The sequence below is a fragment of the Convolutriloba macropyga genome, chromosome 2 (genome assembly GCF_964194025.1).
Source record: "Convolutriloba macropyga chromosome 2, txConMacr16.3, whole genome shotgun sequence".
Taxonomy (NCBI): Eukaryota; Metazoa; Xenacoelomorpha; order Acoela; family Convolutidae; genus Convolutriloba; species Convolutriloba macropyga.
In genome coordinates this window covers 3,531,338-3,554,458 of record NC_134469.1, presented here as the reverse complement: position 1 = coordinate 3,554,458, position 23,121 = coordinate 3,531,338, and the positions used below count along the sequence as shown (strand labels likewise).

The 23,121-nt window shown below is 36.7% G+C and overlaps 1 protein-coding gene across 1 annotated transcript in view; it reads left to right on the top strand.

The window, feature by feature from the left end:
• LOC142335567 (uncharacterized) overlaps positions 1 to 23,121 on the top strand; it is an 88,751-nt gene that overhangs the window by 3,743 nt on the left and 61,887 nt on the right. Inside the window, exons 2-4 of the mRNA XM_075384106.1 lie at positions 3,459 to 3,723; positions 7,920 to 8,035; positions 13,042 to 13,222. Of these exons, the coding sequence (XP_075240221.1) occupies positions 3,477 to 3,723; positions 7,920 to 8,035; positions 13,042 to 13,222 (544 nt within the window). The 5' untranslated portion in view covers positions 3,459 to 3,476. The remainder of the gene's footprint in view (positions 1 to 3,458; positions 3,724 to 7,919; positions 8,036 to 13,041; positions 13,223 to 23,121) is intronic.

Sequence of the window (23,121 nt, the reverse complement as noted above, 5' to 3'; positions counted from 1 at the left end):
TGGTAAAAGGTCTCTACCAAGTAGTCCAAATTATTTATAATTCTGCACAACTGCTCGTTTTTTGAGTCAGCCTGCCTTCGTTCTACTCAACGTCAGAAGAAGGTGATCCCAGAAGCGTTATTTGTGACCATCATAAGCTTCGAGATGTCTTATCTTTTGTTTTTTAGTATAAAACTTTCCCATTTCCGATGCTAATTGTTTGTATAAAACTTGTTCTTTAGTATAAAACATTCCAATTCTTGATTCTGGAGATGCTTGCTGTGAAGAATTGTTCTCTTCTTCGCAAAAATTTTTCTGTTTAATGTCCTTACATGAATTGGATTGGGGTTTGCTTCTACACATTTTTGAGAAGTGCCCCAACTTTTCATAGGTCTTGCATTTTTTGCTTAGCGCTGGACAAGGTCTACTAGAATGTGGCTTACCTCCACATCTAGTGCGCGTATTGTTGCTTTTGTTAGCCGTAAATTTTTCATTAGGTTTTCGAACGGTCTTTTTGATGTTGAACCCAACATCTTATTTCATAGTAAAAGGCTTATTACCTGATGAAGATCTTGCAAAAGCCATTGCTTGACTTCTGAACTGTAAACTCTCGGTCAATTCAGTAATCGACATTGTTGGTTTTGCTTCAATACCGTCTAGTAGTCTAAGTTTTGTTTCAGGGTTCCTCAAACCTGAGATAAACGTTATTTCTACCAACTCCTCTTAAAGGTTGCGGCTGTTTTGAGTTTTTCGAAGTCACAATAGCGTGCTTCTTCTCTAAGACGTGCAAGGAAATTGTCGTCTGACTCCCCTACACCTTGTATTACGGACAGAAATTTAGCCTTTTCTGCTTTTGATACTCTCTCTTTAGGAGAAATATAATTTTGAATAGCCAACCTGATGTCTTTATACGGAGTGTCTATTAAATTCTTAGGACAAATTAGGCTGCTAAGTTAAATAATTGCTTCTTGTCCGCACATACTAGGAAATTGGTTTCCTTTAGGTCCTATACAGTACCATCGGTGTCGATCTTCTCCTCTTTCTTCTCTGCGCGACATTTCGCCACAAAAGACAAAATCCAAGCAGTAGCTGATTCTGTATTTTGTAGATCCAAAATTTGTATGTCTGTAGTTGGTCTGGACACAATCGTCGTGGGCGATAACACGGATCAAAAGAATTCAATAAATTGAATTTTAAATTAAAGTTAGAGCTAAAAATATACAAAAATTAGCTCGTATTTATAATTGTTATCTATGCACCAATATACAGAGAGAATTTAGATGAGCTAAAATTATTTTACTTGATTGGCATGTGAATAGATCTTAGTTTTGAATCCCGGAGGTGATTTTTTAATTTATTTTCATTTCATGAGAATCATATATGTCCTAGGTACAATCGAGTTCATCAGTTGGAGGTCAGTGGATGTTAGAATCAGATTTCTCTTGTTGGTAGAAATTACTTCTGACATATGATTGATAAGTCAATAAGATAATGATAGCGCCAAAAGACGATTAGAATTGAGTTTGGTTTTGTGGCCATTACTTATCGACATAGCAGCAGGTAAATTCATCTTTTGTTCTTTGAAACTTTAATAAAGAAAACTTCTAAGCTTCTTGATGGTTCTTTGAAGCCATCACATGTAGTTCAGGGCTGGATTACAGTGATAAAAATGTTGGCTTATTTGGACAACAGCGATTAAACAGTTAAAAAAGTTTTTTTGTAGAAAAATTTTGCTTATTAACTAACTGATGTCAGCTGTTAAAATTGATCTTTTTTGAAAAATGAGTCAGACACGCCTTCAACAGAAAATATTTATTTTTGTAACTCAAATACGCTTATTTAGCATCTTAGATTCAAATCTTGCTCTGTGGATACTAAAAATTTTCACGCTTAAATGTTTTGAACGGAAAACACTGTAAACGTGCTGAGCACTGTAAACGTATGCAAATCACCACGCACAAATAGCCATCTTTTCGTCGTATTCTTTTGCTTTTTGTTTGGATAACAATGCTCTCTCAAAATTGGTTCAGAAAACTAGTTTGAATTTTTGCTCTTTTCATGATTTCATCTTCTCATTTCCCTGAATAGAAACGTTTGGATCTCAACATTTTTACTATGGTAATAAAGAGCCTCATACACATGAAAAAAAAACATTAAAAACCATCAAATATCAAACAGTTCACTTTTGAGTTCAAATCGGTTCTCAATAACAGGTAATTACGCTTTTAGTCTGTTAAACATTTATTAGCCAATCTGTATTGCTTGCACACCATTTTCTAGCGACATCTAAGTTAAAAATCAAGATTTTTTGTCTAAGTTTGCCAGAAAAATGTGTATGTTTCGATTTTTGTTTTCCAATTGCTCATACATTTTTATTTGTTCAGATCGAGACTATTTGGTAACTATTCCGATACCAACCAGTCCTTTTTTTTTAACAAAATTACTGGCATTGTTTTATTTATGCTCAGTAGCACAATTCGTTGCAAAATACGGCCTTAAAATGCTATTTTTTTCCGTTTTTTTCGAAAATTGGAAAGTAAAGTAGATCCTATTGCTATATAAACAAATAACAAACAGTTTTCTTCCATCTGATTGTATTGGTACTGAAAGCCTAAGTGATCGCTTGTCTGATTTTGAATTTGTTTTTTTTGTCAAGAAATCTCATTTCATTTCTCAGCAGAGCTTGCCCAATTGATTTGAGCCTGTTTTTTGATAACATTTTAATGCACACTATGTATCTCATTTTAGCTTCAAATTGAGTTGCTTTTGTTTTTATCCATGAAAATTTTACAGTTCGAAGCGCAACAGCGTGGCGAACAGCAAAAAAAAATAAAACAGTTTAATCCTTTTTTGTGTAATTATAGATAACTTGAGAATGAGATCTCATTTGAAACTTCAGCGTTTCACAACTTAGCGCAAATGAAAATTTTGGTCAAGTTTAACGCTTTAAGAGTACACATAGTACTGTACGGAGCTGTTATTGAGCCTCAAAAAAAAACATTCCTAGTTTTTCCTATTTTTTTCCTCCAGCTAGTTATCTAGAACTTGATACCACAATGTCTATAACACCTGTTGTCCTTGGTCAAAGCAATTACCCTTTCAGGCTCGAATTGATTGACTTCAGTTTGTGTAATGTAATCTGAAGAAAAGGTGTACATCTTACAAAGATAGTCGGCTCGTTATAATAAATTTATAATCCGATCAAGAACATTATTTGTAACACTTGATTGACGTTCAAAAATAAACACAATCAGACTGTTTTGCTAAAGCAGAGCCAGCTCTTAAACGTTTGCTAGATTTTCTTCAGCTTTTTTCTACTGTTTGCTGGTTTCTGCAGCGTATACAGAAAGTAATAAAAGCTTTAACGCGTAAAAATATTATAATTTTCAGCTACGTATTTTCTTATCTTTTAGCCAATAATTTTACAAATGAGCGAATCTGGCGATAATGAAGCTGATGTTCTTTTTAAACTATTGCAGGATTTTTCGACTGAAAATATGGTGAAATTACGACGGAAGTTAGCGTCAACGCCTGAAAATGTGACGAAGTTATTCATAGAAAAAGGCGGAGCTGATCAGATTTTTCTGAAATTGTCGTCTGAAGGTCAGAAGGTCACTGGAGAAGAAATCAGTTCAGTTGCACAATGTGTCATTGAAGGATTACGTGTACTGAAGGCTTTGATGCGAAATACATTTGGATTAGACCATGTTGCGATTGGTGGCTATTCGGCACATTTTGCATCTTGTAAGACTTGATTTTTATCATTGTTTTAAATGATCTTTTCTCTTTCTTTTTTTTTGGGGGGGGGGGGGGCATGTAGGGGGTGGGGGAGGGGTGTCTGCATGCGGAATGCTGAGAACGTTAACTTTATGTGGTGTGAAAAACGGAAAACTATATATCACGTCATTAGAGAGATCGCCAATTATAGAGTATTGTAAAATTTGACTTAGAGGCTTCTAAAATTTAAAGTTTTGACGGGCTGTTAAAGTTTCGGCAAGTTTTCAGCAAATTTGCTTGTTCTGAAATCAGCTGATTTAGGCAAAATTTATCCTTTGTTACTCGCAAAAGCTTAATAAATACTGGATATCAACAACTCGAAGAGGAGTATTTGTATTCTACAGGTTTTTTTAGCTAAAACAAATTTGTTCATGCCTTGAACTTTGACTTCATTCCGTTCTAGTATTTACCTCTATTTTTGGAAGTTGACTATTAATTTCAAACATTGAATTTTAATTGTGAAAACGCCACTATGAGATTTTTTGACCATATAATTCCCTCCCATCTATCTAAATTACAGACCATCCGGACACATATCAAACCTCTCTGCCTATTATGCCCCCCCCCCCCAAAAAAAACCTAATTAATCGCCCCTCCCAAGGAAACTACCTCCACATAACCCCTTACACCTACCTAGCCACCACGCCTAATCCCTATCTACCTACCCCGGGCACCTCCCACCTACATCCTGCGCGTACCTACACCCCACCTCCTACCTTCTTTAATTAAAAATAGTTGTTTTGAAGTATAATTTGCTGTGTTTTTACATCATTTGTAATATTTCTGAAATAGGTGGGGGTTGGTTTGGTATTTTTAATGCGTGACTCTTCAAGTAGTTTCCAGTATTCTATCGGCTATGTTTTCATATTGAGATGCGCACGAATTTGGTTATTTTTTTGCTAACTTCTGCAAATTTCTGTAACCTCCAAGTGTAAATTGATTTTTTTGAATTGTAGTCGCTTTGATAAAATCCCAACGTCTGAATTTCTTAAAATGACAGAAAAACAAAAAAAACACTAACTTTTAATTGATACTATTATCATTTTTGCACCTTTGTCCTCAGATCAATTTTCACGAATTTCTTTTTTATGGTTTTGATGCAATACCATGGTATTGATACAATAGCAAAATTTGATGCAATAATCAAAAAGTAAGGATATTTTTTTGTATCTTTTGATTTATTCAAATTATCGCCGATGAAAATGTTGAGGGTGGCTGATGTTCATGCAAAATGAATGACCAAAATTTGAATGTCTTTTTTTCTTCGAAGTTGCATTTTTTTAAACCGAAAAAAAAGACTAGAAAGAAGAAAACAGAAAGAATTTAGATCATAGAGATTTTTTCCGATCCCTTTTTCAGCCAAATTTGACATGTCAAAAGACGTATTTAACTTTGAGAATCCCTCATTTTCTTCCTTTTTGAGGAGTTGTCAAATTCTGAACTTTCTGATTAGTGGAACCTTTGCTTACTTTCTTCTCTTTTAATATGATCTCCAAGTGTATTTCGAATTTTTTTGAATTGCAGTTGCTTCAGTAAAATTCCTATGTGTGGAGTTCACAACATAACAGTAGAACAAAAATAATTGCTAATTATTTATTGTCACTATCATCATTTTTGCGCATTTGTCTTCGGTTCATTTTACACTAATTTTTTTCTACAAATTAGCCTGAAATCTCGGTTGTTTTTTTATTGCTCTCGTCAAATCTATTTCAACTGAAATAGAAAAGGCATTAATTCTTAGTTGATGTCAATTATGATGGTTTTTTTTCGTAAAAAACAAGTGTCTTCAACTCTTTTGATGAACAAAATAGTTTGAGAGGTAGGGTCAAATTTGATGTCAGAGGATCTGGAGTCTTAATCAAAAATGTTTCAAGATGATCTGATCCTAGAATATCCATAACAAATAATTTTTATTAATAGGTGCCGACAAATGGAAAGCCATTTTGTCAGATTCAACAAAAAATTTATTCAACAGAAACATCTTTTAGATAAGAGCGTCAAAACTTTTTACTTAAACTTTTGTAACTTCTATTTGAGTTGCATGCATTTTAAAATAAAACAATGATATAAGAATTGCTAATTATTTAAGAGCAAGAAAGTCTTGTAACATCAGTTTTCTATGTCAAAATTATAGAAAAATCTAATGCAAAGATTTTCATTTTTTTCTTCGCTCATCAATTTGTCGTCAATTTTATATAACCTTTTTTTCAATTGTCAATCGTTTTCTTCTTTGTTTTCGTGTCAATAGTTCATTTTGCTCTCAATGGTAGTCTTTTTTTCTTTGTACTCAGTTGTAGTGTACTCATCTTTATATTTCAAAGAGGTTGATGAAAACCTTGCCTTCCACTCTTAGAGAGTGAAACTCAACCACCAGGAGGTGAATGAAAAACTAAATATGTTTGTCAACAAGCATATTCGCGAGACTGTTACTGGCTCAATAATTTCAAAGGGTGAAGTAACAACTTGGATTTTGGTAGATTGTCCTCAATACAATTTTTGAGAACCAATAATGACTGAGCACATTCACGCACGTTCCCTTCATGTATTCAACTGTTTTTTCAGAAAAAAAAGATTTGTAAAAAAAACTTTCTGCAGTGAATGTCTTCAGGTTAAATGACCAGATTTTGGGTTTTAAGTACTGTCATTCGGCATTAATAAGTTGGACTACTCTTAAATTCTCGACAAACAGGGGAGCACTCAACCATTGGAAGACAATTGTCAACCAAGAAATTTTATTAAATGACAATTTTGAGCCCAAAAAAATCACAATGAAAAATTTTATAGCCTTTAGCTCCACTTTAGTGAAAACCCTATTGAAAGTTTGACTTTTAAAGTCTTTTGAACTTCCGTGGCTCTATAATAGGGTGTTATTGAATTCAATCACGGGTTCTACTTCTTTTCATCCCGGTTTATTTAGCCCCCTATAATTTAATCCCATTTATAATCACCCCTCAATCATTTAACCCTGCAATTTTTTCAGCCCGAGGTTGCAAAGCTAAAGTTCAAAAGACTTAAATAACACAAAACCACTGACCTTCAAGAGTGCGGTGTAGTTTGAATAGCTTGCGTTTGTTTGAAATCGAAGCGTAATGACCAGATTGCTTTTTAGGTTAATAGTTTTGATCGAAAAAGAAAACTTGACAGGTCTGTCTTTTTCTACGTCGCCCTTTGATTTGAATCAAAAGAATTCAAAAACTCTCCTAGTCTAGAACACGGACGAACCGGTATTTCTCAAATGAAAGGATGTATACTAAATTTTAAAACCTACTTTCTCATCAGGAATAAATGAGCAAATCAAAACAAAGTTTACCAGTGTTGTTAACAGAATTTTCAATGAAATGCAGATTGTTTTTTGATAGCAGCTATGCTGTGCAAATTCCATACAAAAATGTAACAAAACTGTGTTCACAATTAAATATCTCGTCATAAGGTTAACGCCTGGGATCAAATTCCTTAATGAGTCACGATATGAGGCTTCGACTTAACTCAGTGAGGACCAAAAGAGGGCGCCAACACAAAAATATTAAGGTGGATTTCAAATAAACACAAATACACATAGTTAAAGACAATTAAGACAAACTGGCAATAGCCTTGAAAAAATGAATATCAGTTTAATTCCTTTAGGGACTAGATAAGATTACTAATTCCCTAACTGTTATAGTTTTGCTTTCATCTTTTTAGTTGTTAGCTTTATTTCTCTGACGACTTTGAGCCATGAATTTACAGTTTGAAATCGGGGTGAAAAAGTATATTCACACCTCATTCATTTCAGGCCGATTTTAATCTGTGTTAATTAGACTAAATAGAGCTGATTGAGACCTAATTATCCTCAATTAAAGGAAGCTTTAAATCGGGTTGAAACAATAGAGGGGTTAAATAATTGAAGGGTTAAATGACATAGAGGTTAAGAAATCGGGGTTTAAAAGAACAGGGGTAAAAAAACAGGACACCATAAGTATCTCTTAACAGCAAGACAACCTTTACATTATCAAACCAACTGTTTCCATCAAAGATCTCTGATTTTTTCTTGTTTCTCGAGATTTCTTCGTTTTTGCTTGACCAAGGAGAGCTTCTTGTTTATCTTATTTTGTACACAAATTAGATTAGGTTGTTGTACTCTCAATTGCTACTGCTGTACAGTATTTAAATGTTTACTGTTTCAGTACTGAGCAGTGTAAACCCACACATTCGAAGACACGTGTACAGTTTACTGTCAGCGCTGTTTGTCTGCAGTGATTTTGGGTATGAAACTGCGCTCAAGGCACTCGCAATTAACCAGGTAAGAGACGTATGCGGACACAGAGCCAAGTATCTGAACGGGTTTCGCAATTTAAAAATCACTTTAAGGAACCCTCGTCTCGCCTCCCCTTGCTGTATTAATTTTACAAACTAAACTTCTAAAAAAAAATACAAAAAGTGAATTTTAGTTATAAATTTATAGCTCATATTCAATCTGCAATATTATGATACTTTCTAAATACTCTCTGATCTCAAACAAATAACATTGATAACACCGATGTCAGTTTTTTCCGCGTGCATTTTGAGGTCATTTTGTAAAACACTAGTTGTTTGATGTCACATTTGTACGCCTCAAAAAATAAACTTTTGCTCAAGATAGTGAACTAACTATTAGGCTTTTTCAGCATTTCTTTGGCCAGATACAATTTAACACTGCGCATGAAATGATCATAAAAAAAACAAGTTGAACGAAATGTTATAAAAACCGAAAACTTAATGCAATTCGGTTTGTGAGTATTAACTTTAAAAATACGAATGCTTCGATGATGAAACAAGACATGCTATTGTAAACTTAATCAGGCATATGTAATAACTCTATTTATCAAAGAGGCGCGTTATATGGCCATGAAAAGCCGCTCAAACTAATTTTTATGGTAGCCTCATAAAACATAGATCAATATAACAGTTGAAATAAAATTGGTTTCGATTCGAGATGTTAGTTTAGTTGTTAATATATTATTTTTAAGAGATAAGGTTGTCTAAAGTTTATTTCTTTGTAGGAATATATAGAAAATCTACGTCCAAAAATGTCATTGCACACTGTATAACATTGTCAGGCAGTGGTCCGGAAACTAAATTTGTCTCAGCTAAGCGGGAAAATTTTTAAAAAATAAATTGAGAAAAATTCAATTTCTTTGTTTTATATTAGATGTATCGCAAGAGCATCAATATGACTGTGTAGTGTAGTTTTTCTACTTCGTGCAAAACATACTTGAGAAGCGGTATCCCCTAATAGTCAAACACTAAAGCTAGACAAACGTTCTCCCTTTATACTGAAACTTAGAACTTTTTGTTAATTCTTGTCCTTGGGGAAAATTGCTTCTTGGGGGTGCTTCTAAGCTTCTCCCCTGGTGATCCATTCGCACCATCAACTGTAAAGAAAGAATTTTTTAATTAGAAGAAGGGTTGGATTTATGCATTTCAGCCCCGAAAAATATCATATACAGTTCTTATTAATCATAAAGGTCATAGATGTTACTTAATAAATGTTGTTATTTATTGCTAAATATTTAAATATCTATGGTTTATGCTAATATAATGCTCACTAATCATTACGTGGTCACACTAAAAAACTTTTTTATCTCTGATTTGGAGGCATATAAGTTTTTTTTATAATTACCAAGAGTATCCATCCCGTGGAAACACTACATACCCTTCAAGTAAAATTACCCAAATTTATTATTTATTACCACGAGTACTGTCAACGACAATTAGAAATAAAAGGAAGAAAGTTTAATAAGTGAACAATTGCGTAAAAAGCCTTCACGTTACCAATTGCAGAATACGAAAACTAGTCGCAAAAGATGCGATAGTTCTTAAAAAAGTATGTTTAGTAAATCTTTATAAAATTAATGCAATTATAGAAGTAATTTTCCCCAAAATCCAAATATGTGCGTATTGCTTACGTTGAGCAATGTAATAATCAATTTGACTCTAGTTAGTGAAATTGTCAGAACAAGGTATCAATTTATATCAGTTTTATTCCTGTCCAATGAAAATAGAAAAAGTCAGTCTTGTTTTTCGACAGGCTAATTGCTCCATAATGCACTAATCAAATGCCCATGTTTTAAAATATTATATGAAGCTTAACATTAAAGCATTGAGCCGAAAGAGGAAATTAAGCATTTTTTTGGGGGGGGGGGGAGACAGATATCAAGTTCGGTTGTGATTTATTCATATCAAGAAGTACGAGCCGTTGATGCACGGCCATGGTTCACAAAGCATAGCAACGTATAAACCAGAGCAGCTGGAATTACGGGATCTATTCTGTCCCCCCCCCCCAGTGTTTTTTTTACCCCAGTTACAAATTCTATGTTGTTATATAGCACGTTACTAGGTAAGAAAATAGCACGTGAGTCTGGGGGTCATAAAAAATTTATGCTCACTAAGCTTGGGGGTCGAAACAGAATAGATCCGAATTACGATATGTCAAACGTAGTTAAATTGAACGCACAAAGTTGTCGTGTTTTACGTTTCTCGACCAATAAGATTTCTATAATTTGGTACGTCAATTTGTCAAAACGTTGCCGTTTTTCAACTCTAAAAGAACTAAATAGGCGGGCACAGATATTTCTGGACTGAACATTTGGAGACATGCGGTACTAAAAATTACCCCTAATAAAAAATAATTACAATGGTGGAAGAAGGAATATCGTGTTTTCCATTTACTCACCACTAATTCAATACCTTGTTTTCACCATCGAAAAATGAGCTCTGAGAGAAAATGCGTTGCTTACACATTAATACCAATCTATTTTTAAATAGAGAAGCGACTGTTATTTTCTGGTTTTATTTACTGAGCTGAAAGTCACAGCACTTGCTGTTCTGAAGATCTGGCTTCCAAGATACTCTCGATAACAATTTCTTGCTTAGGTTTAGCAAAATTTTTGCAATTACTTCTACCATAAAACTTCTTCTGCTCTAATTTGTTTAACCATTTTGGCCGAAAATTTCACTGTGTTCACTGACAAAATCGTCCGTTTTCATTTATTGATTAAATCTTTTCACTCAACTCTCAATTTTCAATTTCTCAATGAAGAAATTCAAGGTTGGAACAAAATTTAGGCCTCAAACAAGCTTCTTAAAAAAACAGCAGTAGTATATTTTCCACTTCAATGATGCTATCATAATCACCACGGCGCTATTTTTGCCGCAGAACATGTTAGCTTTGAAGTGCCATTCTAAAATGATGCATATTGTACTATGTTATTTCTCAAAAATTGTAGCTGTGCAGAGAAAAGATAGATAGTTTGAAATGAACAGCAAAGAGAATTTTTTTCAAAGTCACTGCAAAAGTCTTGCAAAGCATTTTCAACAAAATTTGAAACACTTTTGACTTTTTTCATCCTCAATTAGCTAAATTGATGAAAACACTTACATTTAGTTCTTTCCTTGCAAAATAAACAAAACCAAGCCAATAAAGAATTGATTTATTTTTTTTCAAGAAAAAAAATGCTTTCAACCGTGAAAATACAAAATGAAACCCAAAATATAATTTACTGCAATCCTTGCAGGACTAACTATATTTGATTCCCGCTTGTCATAGCAATTTTTAAATCCGTCTCACCTTCGCAAAACCTTGTTCATTAAAAAGTAATTGTGAAAATTATGCACATTCGACGTCTCGAAGAAGCTGATTAACGCTATTAAAACCGACTTATTTGAAATCCGAATTCTCCATCAAAACTACCAAAAAATTTTAACAATCAGAATGAAGTTAGTTCAGTTTTTCAGGTAAAAAATATGCGATAAATGAGCAAATTTTTTATTTTACGCTAAAATTGAATGTTTCCAATTAAAGTTGTTTGCTACAAATTTGACTCGCTGACTCCTAAAACTGAGGGGTGAGCTGAGAGTGGGGCACTGGGGCTTTGGATATAAACTGGTGCACTGTTGTGTGCTTCTCTGTGAGTGTGTGTGTTTTTTTTTGTGTGTATATCTGCATTCGTGTGTTTGTATGTTTGTTAATATGCGTCCACATCTGATTTTAAAAGTGATCAACATAAGTCACCAGGAAAAAAAGAAACGAATCCAGAACATTTTAAGTTTTTCCTTAGTTCCATGATCACGACTTGACTGTAAAAAATGCTAACTATAATCAGCTTGAGTAATTTTACCTCTTTCTTGAAAAAAACAGCTTTTAGCAACGTTTCTGTCCCAGAATAAATTTTGAAAACAAAAATAAGAAAACGTTGGGTGACAAAATGTTAAGAGAGAGAACATCAACGAAAATTGTGCGTAACAAAAGCATGATGAAGCTTGTTAAGAAATTCTGGTTGAAAAACGTATACTCGGCTGGATTTTATTGGCTTATGCTTCAAGAGATTTGAAGCTTTGTGTAATCAGTATTTAATAACTAGAGCTCGTCGTTTTGTTCACTTGTAGCGCATGCTTGGAACTCTTTTGTAAGACGGAGACTGGCTTACAGTAGAAAAAAAAGCAAAATCTATACAATGATTGTTGAAAAATCTGTAATTCGAGGCAGTTTCTTTGTGACATAATCTGATTATTAAATGTCAGCAAATTGTAAAAAAAATATGAAAAGTTTAATATAGCTCAGCTAGTAATTTTAAGCAGACAATAAATATCAATTAAAAATTATTTAATCTCCCTTGAGCTTTGTTCTCAAAAAAATTTCTTTAAGGGAAATAAAAGATTCGGAGCAATTTAAAAAAATCAGAAAAGTATAATGGGAAACAAATGTAAACGCAAAAATGTTGTTTGGGCATCTTAAGTTTGCTGTATCAACATGTTTGAAAGAGGCTTCTTTTCCAAATGATTTTTTCATGACTGTATGATACGTGTTTTAAGAAAGGTTTCATAGATAGAGAAATGTGCTAGTGACATTGTGCAGTTTCTAAGCATACGCTTAGTGAGGGTGAAGGCCCGTGTGTAGTGTTATCAAGTACAAATCACTAACAATCATGGGAAGTTACCGTAATTATGTTCAAGGTAATCCTTATTGATTACAAGAAACCAGGCGGGATCTATTCTGGTTCAGATCTCAGATCTTGATTGGTAGAAAAATAACTATTACCCCCCCCCCCCTCCCCAACTTAAATTACTTAACTAGCGCGTCACACCAAAAACGAATAACGGATGGCTGAACTTTTAATTTGCAAGTGTTGAATTGTAGAGGAAGGGGGGTCAAAAATGGCAACTGAGTGGTCATGGGGGAGGGGGGGGGGGAGAATTACCCGAATGCCAACTGTGTGTGAGGAAATGTTGAATAAATGGTATCTATTCAATAGCCCAAGTATATTTCAGCGTCAGAAATTCTTGGAAAGCAAACTTGAGCAAATAGTTCACGATGTTCAACTTCCGGTCACGTGGGACGAAACGAACCTATTTCTCCCTTTGACCTCTTCAGCCTTGACCCTAATCAACTGTTTCATCATTTCCACCGATAATATCTGGAATAGAATTCAACTGCGCAACGAACTAGACTGTAAGTTGATAAGAGACAAAAATTGCAGTCAATTGATCAAAGAGAAATTTTGTTGTGGTTTTATGAACTATTTATGCTAATTTTTAAGCCTTAAGGGAGTAAATATCCCAAAATAATGGAGTTATTGCACTTCAATGATTTTTTAAATCCAGAATGAACTATTCTTTTTTGTTAATACTATAGACAGAATTTATGGCCTGGGTTCTTTCGAATTGTTTGAAATTAATCTCCAGAAAATTATTCCGACGCTTTTTTTAACTGTCCTTAATACAAATTTTTATTAGTTTTACTTTTTCTTGCTAAAGTATTATTGCATCAAAAGCATGTTTCACAAATTGGCTGGTTTTAATTTGAATTTTTTCATAAAGGTGAGTAATGTTCTGCTTTTCAATCAGATGGCGTATTTACTAAAAATTACCTTCCACATAAATTTGCTACGCAGAAGGAAACAGTTTCCAAAAGGATTCCAAAATATATATTGAGTAATGCTTTCATGTTATCAGAACGTTTATCATATACGATCTCATTAACTTTCACGAGAAAATTTTCCAACATTCTTTGTTGTGTCAGACATAATGATCACCGCATTAACACTTATAAGATAAACACTTATAAAAAAACTGTTATAATTCTTTTCACCCCGATTCTTTTAACCACGCATATCCTAACCCCATATGATTTAACACCTCTATCAATTAACCCCTATGTCATTTGATCCCGCCAATTTGCAGTCGACATTAAAGGCATGGTTTGTCATAAAGGAGTGGATAACTTTATCCCACGTTTACTTGTGATAATTTCATATTCAGTTACACGGGCCCATCAAATTTATTAGATTACTAATCCAATGCTCCTAATGATAAAAAAGATTTAAATCGGGGTTAAATGATACAGGGAAGAAATGATGGAGGAGTTAAATGACAGACGGGTAACCAAATCGGTGTCAAAGGATAGAGGGGTTGGATAAATAGGGGTGAAAAAGCGGGATACCAAAATAAAGTTATCAGAAAAAACTCTAGCAGAGTATATAAAACTAATATCCAAACTATCTCTACATAAACCGAAATTGGTTTGCGTTTAATGTAGTTATCTAATTTTTTAGATCGAATTAACTAATCCAATTTTTCCTGTTATTTTAATCAAGAGTGGTTCATAGATCAACTTATATAAAATTCTGTAAACACTATTTGTGATACAGTGGAGAATTGTTGTCTTGTTCTACAATTAATATTGCGGCTGAGCTTAACAACTCAGAAATCAAATTGAATAGCGCTTCAAGGTCATTTCAAGCCTTAAAGCTACAATAGTGTGACAAGCGAAATTCAATGCTACATTCTATCGAAGCCAAACGGATTTGGTCATTTTGTTCAACTTTTATATTTAGCAATTATTATTAGTACACAATCATCATTCATGAAGTCAAACTATAACTCAAACTCGAACTACCTCAACAACCAGCAAAACAATACTACGACTTAACAGTATTGCATCAGATTCTTTGCGATTGGATTGCGAATCAACCTGTTATTGATACAGAATATTCGACAAAACTTCTACATGGTTAACAAATTTCCCATGACATCAAATTTACACTGAAAAAGTGACGTTATGGAAAAGTGTTCACATTCTGTCGACATTATTGTCTACAACCAATCAACAGTTGAATTTGACATGTAAATCCACGTTACTAGCAGCATAAAAGGAGCTTGAAAAACTACCAGAGATCAGTTGAAACTCGTTAATTTTGTCTTATTAAACTGACATACAGTGCGTATTGAAGCACGCTTTCTTGAGCGGTAAATTACTTGTTATCGTGTCTTGTTTCTGTAGATCATATTAGTGATTGTACAGTTTTGACTTTACTTTGACTTGTGAAAAGAGAATTAATTTTGATATTCTCAAAACTTTCTTTCTGAGGAACAAAGTTCCTAAGTAAGAGAAACTTTGTGCAAAGCATAAAATCAGTTTCTCTTACTGGCTTTAACGAAGCCGAGCATAGTTCCCAAATTGTGTTATTGAGCAATTGAGTGAGCTGAAAAACACAAAGTGCGAATTTCGTTACATTTGTTAACTTTGATTAACGTGCGAATTTGGTTACATTTGTTAACTTTGATTATTGGGAAAAGGTCGCCCAGAACAATAAAACATTGCGAGATAGAAATTGTTTACCCTAACCAGTCGCTAGGACTGTTACCTAGAGCTGCACATAAGGGGTTTTGCTTTTTCGAATCATAATTTGAGTTATTAACCAAACTCAAACAAAACTTAATTGTTTGAAACAAGCTTGTTATTCAGCAAAGCTGAGCGATTAGTTATCAAGCGTAATAGAGCAACAAGTAATGCAACGGTAATCTACAGCATAGCGGATAATACAGTTCACAAAAAGTTAACTGCAAAAACACAATATCCGGACAGATTTGAAACCGCTGAAACGAACTGGGCGGTGTAAAGTTTTCCTTGACTTTGATAGGAGAGCAGCCGTTACATTTGGTCCGCCGACCCGGACAGTGGAAGGCAAACTGCTGTCCAACCTGATGAAGAGATTGCCGAAGGCAACCCCAAAAGAGAATCAAATAAATCAACAGCAACAGGCCAGTGAGGCGAACAGAAGAGTGCAATTCACAAAACACGTTGAAGAATTGACCTCGTTTAAACGGAACAAGCAAAGCAAACAGCAACCAGGCAATTCGAGCACAACCAGCAGAGAGGAGCTTCAATCAACAGCTCACAGGTACGACAAGAGATTCCCAGACTTAGTGGAAGAAGTCAAAACTAAAACAGGGATTGGTTACAAAATAATTGAAGATTCAGATCGACCCAACAAACTAAAGGTCCTCTACCAACAGACTGTTCACCTACTAGAAGAAGAAATACCCAAGCAACTGCAGCGTCGAAACAAGTTCGCACTTTACCCAACAAGTTTCGTTGAAGAGCATCTGAAAGAAGCAAGGAAGTGCAAGGCAAGTTTGGACTATCATTGGCTTGCATATATAAGCAAAGGCACGCAACCAGCAATGAATGCAGAGCAAAGCAACACAGATCAAGCAGTGAACGACAGCGAGAGCAACAAAAACTACCCAACGGACAACCCAGTTGCTCAAACAGTGCAAAATGGAGCAACAACAAGTGGCCAAGAGACGGAGAATGTTTCGGAAACATCTTCAGCAAAGCAAAGGCGCGAGGAAAGGATGAAGAAATTCGATATCGAATTCGAAACCAAGATGCGACTGGAACAAGCACGGTTCGAGCGGAGGAAGCTAGAGCTAGAAATGCAAATGAAGGAACTGGAAACCAAGCATCAACTGCTGGAGGAAGAGCGTGAGCTAGAGCGCAAAGTGAAGAGAACAGCATTAGAGAACGATGATGTTCGTTCCCAATCAACTGGTGCTCGCGACAAATCACCCTTCAACTGTTCCCCAAAGAAGAGAGATGTCTCAGACTGGGCCAGCAGGATCGACAACCTTCTAACGCCAGAACGATCAACAGCTCGCTTCGAAGCCACTCCTGAAGTGAACAGGCATAGTCACTTCTCACGATATCGCAGTTCACGAGACCGATCCTCAAGTGCTGAAGACCGGGACGTTTCCCCCAGAGCTGGTCTATTACGATACAACACTGGCTATTCAGGTAGTAGTAGCCTACCAAAGCTGAAGTTGAACAACTTCGATGGGAACCCTCTCGAATGGCCGGAGTGGTCTAGTATGTTCATTGCTACAGTGGATCAACGACCAATACCAGACTCAGAGAAGATGAGCCATCTGAAGACTCTACTGACAGGCAAGGCAAGGTCAGCAATCTCTGGAATGGGCTATTCTGGACAGTTCTATGGTGCTGCATGGAGCATTCTCGAGAGGAAATTTGGAAGGCCTCATGTGATCATTGATGCACAACTGGAGAGCCTTCGCAAAGCAAGTCAGGTAAAACCACACAACTCAACAGGTCTGATCAGTCTCTCAGTTATTGTTTCGAACTCTGTGAATGTGCTCAAAGAGTACAAGCAGATTGGTGATCTTCAATCAAGCTCGACACTGTATATGGCAGTAGATAAGCTACCCCAAGTTCTCAAAGAGAAGTGGTGGTTCTATGTTGATGATAAAGATGAAGATTGGCCTGATCTGATTATGTTTGAAAAATGGCTATCAAGGATAGCATTCGTGCACGAAGGGTTTTCAGCTTTCAAGGGAGAGTGAAGAGAAGAAGACCGAAGAAGCACAAATAGAGACAAACGGTTCTCGAAAACATCGAACTTTAGTGCAAGTTCCAACGTGAAAGAAACGAAGCAAACGCAAAGTGATCACTGTCCGCTAGCTAATGGCACTCATAAAATATGGAACTGTCCACTATTCAGGAACATGTGTGTGAATGATCGGTACGCAGCAGTGAGGAAGCAACGCTTATGTTACGGATGTCTAGGCAAAGGACATGCAATCAAAGATTGTAAAGTCAATGCGTGCGGCATCAATGGATGCATCAAGAAGCACAACCGATTGCTACACTCAGAAAACCAAATGGACAAGGGCAATCACGCAGTCAACGTAAGCGCAGCAACAATCAATCAGAGTAACGAAGTTACAAGCTTTCTTCAGATAGTTCCTGTCTCAATACAGAGCGGTGGCAACAGGCTGAATACATACGCTTTCCTCGATAGTGGATCAACGGTTTCATTCATCGATCAAAGTGTGCAAGAGTAGTTACGAGCCCAAGGCACCGATGTGATGCTCAACATAGCTGGCATACATGGAACAAAGGACCTGAAGACAGAAAAGGTTCCTCTCAAAATAAAGGGACTACATTCAAAGGTGCATTCAATCGAAGCGTTTGCACACCCGTCAATGTCCTTGGGAAACACAAACTACAACTAAAACAAGCTGAAGCAAAGCTTCAACCACTTGAGTGTTTTACCCAACAAAAGCTTCAACTTGATGGAAGTTGGCATCATCCTTGGTCAGGATGCTTATGAGCTACAACGACCATTGGACTACAAGATAGGAACACGAAGTGAACCTTTCGCCGTTCTAACAGAGCTAGGATGGGAAGTCAGTGGACCCATGACGGGCAAAAGAAGACAAAATTTTTGTCATTTCGCCTTCACTGAAGATGTGAAAGTGGCTGAGAATATCCAAACCTGGTGGGACATAGAAACCTATGCTTCCAAAATCAACGTCGTCAGTCAGTCAAAGAAGGAACTGCAGGCACAAAAGATGCTAGAGAGTACGACAAAGTTCATAGGCGAGCGGTACGAAATGGGAATGCTGTGGAGTGAACCAGAGCCAAACCTACCGAACAACTACAGCTCAGCCTTGGGTCAGCTTTACTCACTGGAGGGAAAATTCCAAAGGGACCCAAACCTGAAGAATTTGTATCAACAGTCAATAGATACAGACGTAGAAAAACGATTCGTAAAGATATTGGACGAGTCCGAAGTGAAAGGCAACTTCGGGAAAGAATGGTTTTTGCCACACCATCCAGTGCTAAACCCGAACAAGCCTGGCAAAGTAAGACGTGTTTGCAATGCTGCCTCAAAGTACAAAGAAGTATGCCTAAATGATAAGCTACTAGCAGGACCTGATCTGCTACATGGGTTGATTGGAACAATATTCAGATTCCGTGAAGGACCAATAGCCCTAACAGCCGACATCGAATCGATGTTTCTACAAGTGCAAGTTCCTGAACAGGATAGAAGTTGCTTGAGGTTTTTATGGCGTCCAAGAACTAACGAACCTGTTCAGATATACGAATATCAGCGTCACGTATTTGGAGCTAATAGTTCTTCAACTTGCGCGAACTATGCTCTCAAGCGAGTGGGACTGCACAACGAAAAAAGTATCCAATAGCAACCAAGGCAATACAAAACAACTTCTACATGGATGATTTCATCAAATCAGTAGAAACCCCGGAAGAAGCAATTGAAGTCTTCAACCAATTACAACCTCTTCTCTCACAACATGGATTTGAACTGAAGAAGTGGATAAGCAACAATGATGCAGTTACCGAAGCAATCCCAGAAGACTTGAAGTCAATCAGCAACACAAAGCAAGTCGAAGTGGAACCCAGTACGGAGGGATCTTCAGTGCTAGGACTACAATGGACCGTTACTGATGACAGTCTTCAAGTATGCAGAGGTACAAACAAGGAAGTTGAAGCACCTATGACCCAGAGGAAGATTCTGTCACTGGTATCTTCAGTATTCGACCCGATCGGATTGCTTGCTCCGTTCAGTTTTCATATGAGACGACTTCTGAAAGGCATCTGGACTAAGAATGGACAACATTGGGACAACGAAGTGGAGCCTAGTGAAGAAGAAGAATTCCTGAGAGGGAAAGAACAACTTCCAATAGTGGCTGAAACCAGCATCGATAGAAGATACTTCAACAGAGAGAGGGATAAAACCGAACTTCATGTGTTTGCTGACGCATCTGAAGACACGATGTGTGCAGTGGCCTATCTACGTTCAACACCAAAAGAATACTCAGCTGACTTAGCATTTGTCATTGGAAAATGCAGAGTGGCACCGATGAGGCATCTTTCAATACCACGATTGGAGTTGCAAGCGGCAGTCATGGCAGTGAGTTTGAAAGAACAGATAGTCAAGGAACATGAAATGAGGATAAATGGTTGCAGTTTTTGGTCAGACTCAACTACGGTATTGCAGTGGATACACAGTTCCCATCGCAAACAACAAGTGTTTGTGGCCAATCGAGTAGCCGAGATACTAGATACAACTGATGTTTCACAGTGGAAACATGTGAGCGGTATCAACAACCCAGCGGACAATGGCACCAGAGCAATCAACATTGAAGAACTCAAGAGAAGTGAGTGGCTCACTGGGCCGGCCTGGTTGAAGCGACCAGAAAGCGAATGGTCACAGCAGGTGAACCTCATATTTGCCTCAGATGAAGAGAATATACCCTTGTCAGTCTTCATGATACAGGCTGAAGAGAAGAAAGCTGTTATCCAGTGGAAACGATTCAGTAACTTCAACAGACTAGTAAATACAGTGGTATACGTACAGCGAGCATTGAATAAACACAAACCAGCAACACTCGTAGTCAGCATTGAAGAAAGAGAAAAAGCAAAAGCAACAATCTTCAAGTTACTACAGCGAGAACACTTTGGTGAAGAGATGAAATCTCTCAAAGCTGAAAAGGAAATTCCAAAAGTCAGCAAAATTCTACAATTCTCCCCCTTCCTGTATGAAGAAGGACTTATTAGAGCCAAAGGCAGAATAGGCAAAAGTCAGTTGGACTTCAATGCAAAGCATCCAATTCTGCTACATTGGAAACACCATGCGGTTGAATTATTCTTGCGAAACGAGCACAAGGACAATCAACACGAGGGCACTGAGCATGTAAGAAACATTGTTCAGCAGAAGATTTGGATCCTAGGCATACGGAACGCCTTAAGATCAATCAAGAACAAGTGCGTTATTTGCAGAAAAGGCAGAGCACAAACGATAGCACCAGTCATGGCAGATCTACCCGAAGAGCGGTTAGATGCTTCAACAGCCTTTATAAATGTTGGAGTTGACTACTGTGGCCCTTTCATTGTGAAGATTGGGCGAAGAAACGAAAAACGATGGTGTTGTCTCTTTACTTGTCTAACTATGAGAGCGGTGCATATAGAAGTGGTACCCAAGTTGGACACAGATAGTTGTCTCAATGCAATAATGAGATTTATTGCTCGAAGAGGCAAACCGAATACGATCATCAGCGACAACAGGACAAATTTTGTTGGTGCTGAAAGAGAGTTTGCAGAGTACGCTGCGGAATGGAACAAAGAAGGGATCGAAGAACATCTAATTCAACGAGGAATCAGATGGAAGTTCAACCCACCCGCAGCACCTCACTTTGGAGGAGTATGGGAGCGGTTGGTGAGAAGTTGCAAGAAAGCAATGTATGCAGTGTTGGGGAACAGATCAGTCACCGAGGACGTTCTTTCAACAACGATGTGTATTGTTGAGCAGACGTTGAATGCGAGACCTTTGACTCCAGTCAGTTCAGATGGTAATGACTTAGAAGCATTGACCCCCAATCACTTCTTGCTTGGCAACAGGATCGTTTGCTTACCCTATCTACCATGCGCGGAAGAATTTGTTGATCATCGAAAGCTCTTTCGACAAACTCAAGCCTATGCAAATCTCATATGGGACAGATTTCGGAAAGAATATCTGCCAACTCTGAATAATCGGCAAAAATGGCGATCTACGGCGAACGAAACCCTTAAAGAAGGCGACCTCGTTTGGTTGATCGAAGACAGCGATAAGCGTGGATATTACATTCTAGGTCGAGTTGCGGAGACCATCGATGGGTCTGACGGTGTGATTTGGTCAGCTATAGTTCGAACGAACGACGGAGTGTACAAGAGACCAGTAGTGAAGCTCGCCCCAGTACTACCTGGAAAAGATGTTTTCGCGATGGAAAACAGGGCCGGCGATATTGCGGCTGAGCTTAACAACTCAGAAATCAAATTGAATAGCGCTTCAAGGTCATTTCAAGCCTTAAAGCTAGAATAGTGTGACAAGCGAAATTCAATGTTACATTCTATCGAAGCCAAACGGATTTGGTCATTTTGTTCAACTTTTATATTTAGCAATTATTATTAGTACACAATCATCATTCATGAAGTCAAACTATAACTCAAACTCGAACTACCTCAACAACCAGCAAAACAATACTACGACTTAACAGTATTGCATCAGATTCTTTGCGATTGGATTGCGAATCAACCTGTTATTGATACAGAATATTCAACAAAACTTCTACATGGTTAACAAATTTCCCATGACATCAAATTTACACTGAAAAAGTGACGTTATGGAAAAGTGTTCACATTCTGTCGATATTATTATCTACAACCAATCAACAGTTGAATTTGACATGTAAATCCACGTGACTAGCAGCATAAAAGGAGCTTGAAAAACTACCAGAGATCAGTTGAAACTCGTTAATTTTGTCTTATTAAACTGACATACAGTGCGTATTGAAGCACGCTTTCTTGAGCGGTAAATTACTTGTTATCGTGTCTTGTTTCTGTAGATCATATTAGTGATTGTACAGTTTTGACTTTACTTTGACTTGTGAAAAGAGAATTAATTTTGATATTCTCAAAACTTTCTTTCTGAGGAACAAAGTTCCTAAGTAAGAGAAACTTTGTGCAAAGCATAAAATCAGTTTCTCTTACTGGCTTTAACGAAGCCGAGCATAGTTCCCAAATTGTGTTATTGAGCAATTGAGTGAGCTGAAAAGCACAAAGTGCGAATTTCGTTACATTTGTTAACTTTGATTAACGTGCGAATTTGGTTACATTTGTTAACTTTGATTATTGGGAAAAGGTCGCTCAGAACATTAAAACATTGCGAGATAGAAATTGTTTACCCTAACCAGTCGCTGGGACAGTTACCTAGAGCTGCACATAAGGGGTTTTGCATTTTCGAATCATAATTTGAGTTATTAACCAAACTCAAACAAAATTTAATTGTTTGAAACAAGCTTGTTATTCAGCAAAGCTGAGCGATTAGTTATCAAGCGTAATAGAGCAACAAGTAATGCAACGGTAATCTACAGCATAGCGGATAATACAGTTCACAAAAAGTTAAATGCAAAAACACAATATCCGGACAGATTTGAAACCGCTGAAACGAACTGGGCGGTGTAAAGTTTTCCTTTACTTTGATAGGAGAGCAGCCGTTACAATTAAAGACAAAAAATTACACTTGTGGGCAGTAAAATGCTCGAGGACGTTACTAGATACCTCTAGTCTAATTGCTTCTCTCTACATCTCCTTGGAGTTTTCAACAAATGTCGTTGAAAACTTATTAAGATCAATTAACAATTGTAAACAAATTTTTCGATCGGATGTTTTTTGGCACGGTAAGGTTATGGAAACTATAGCTTGGCTGA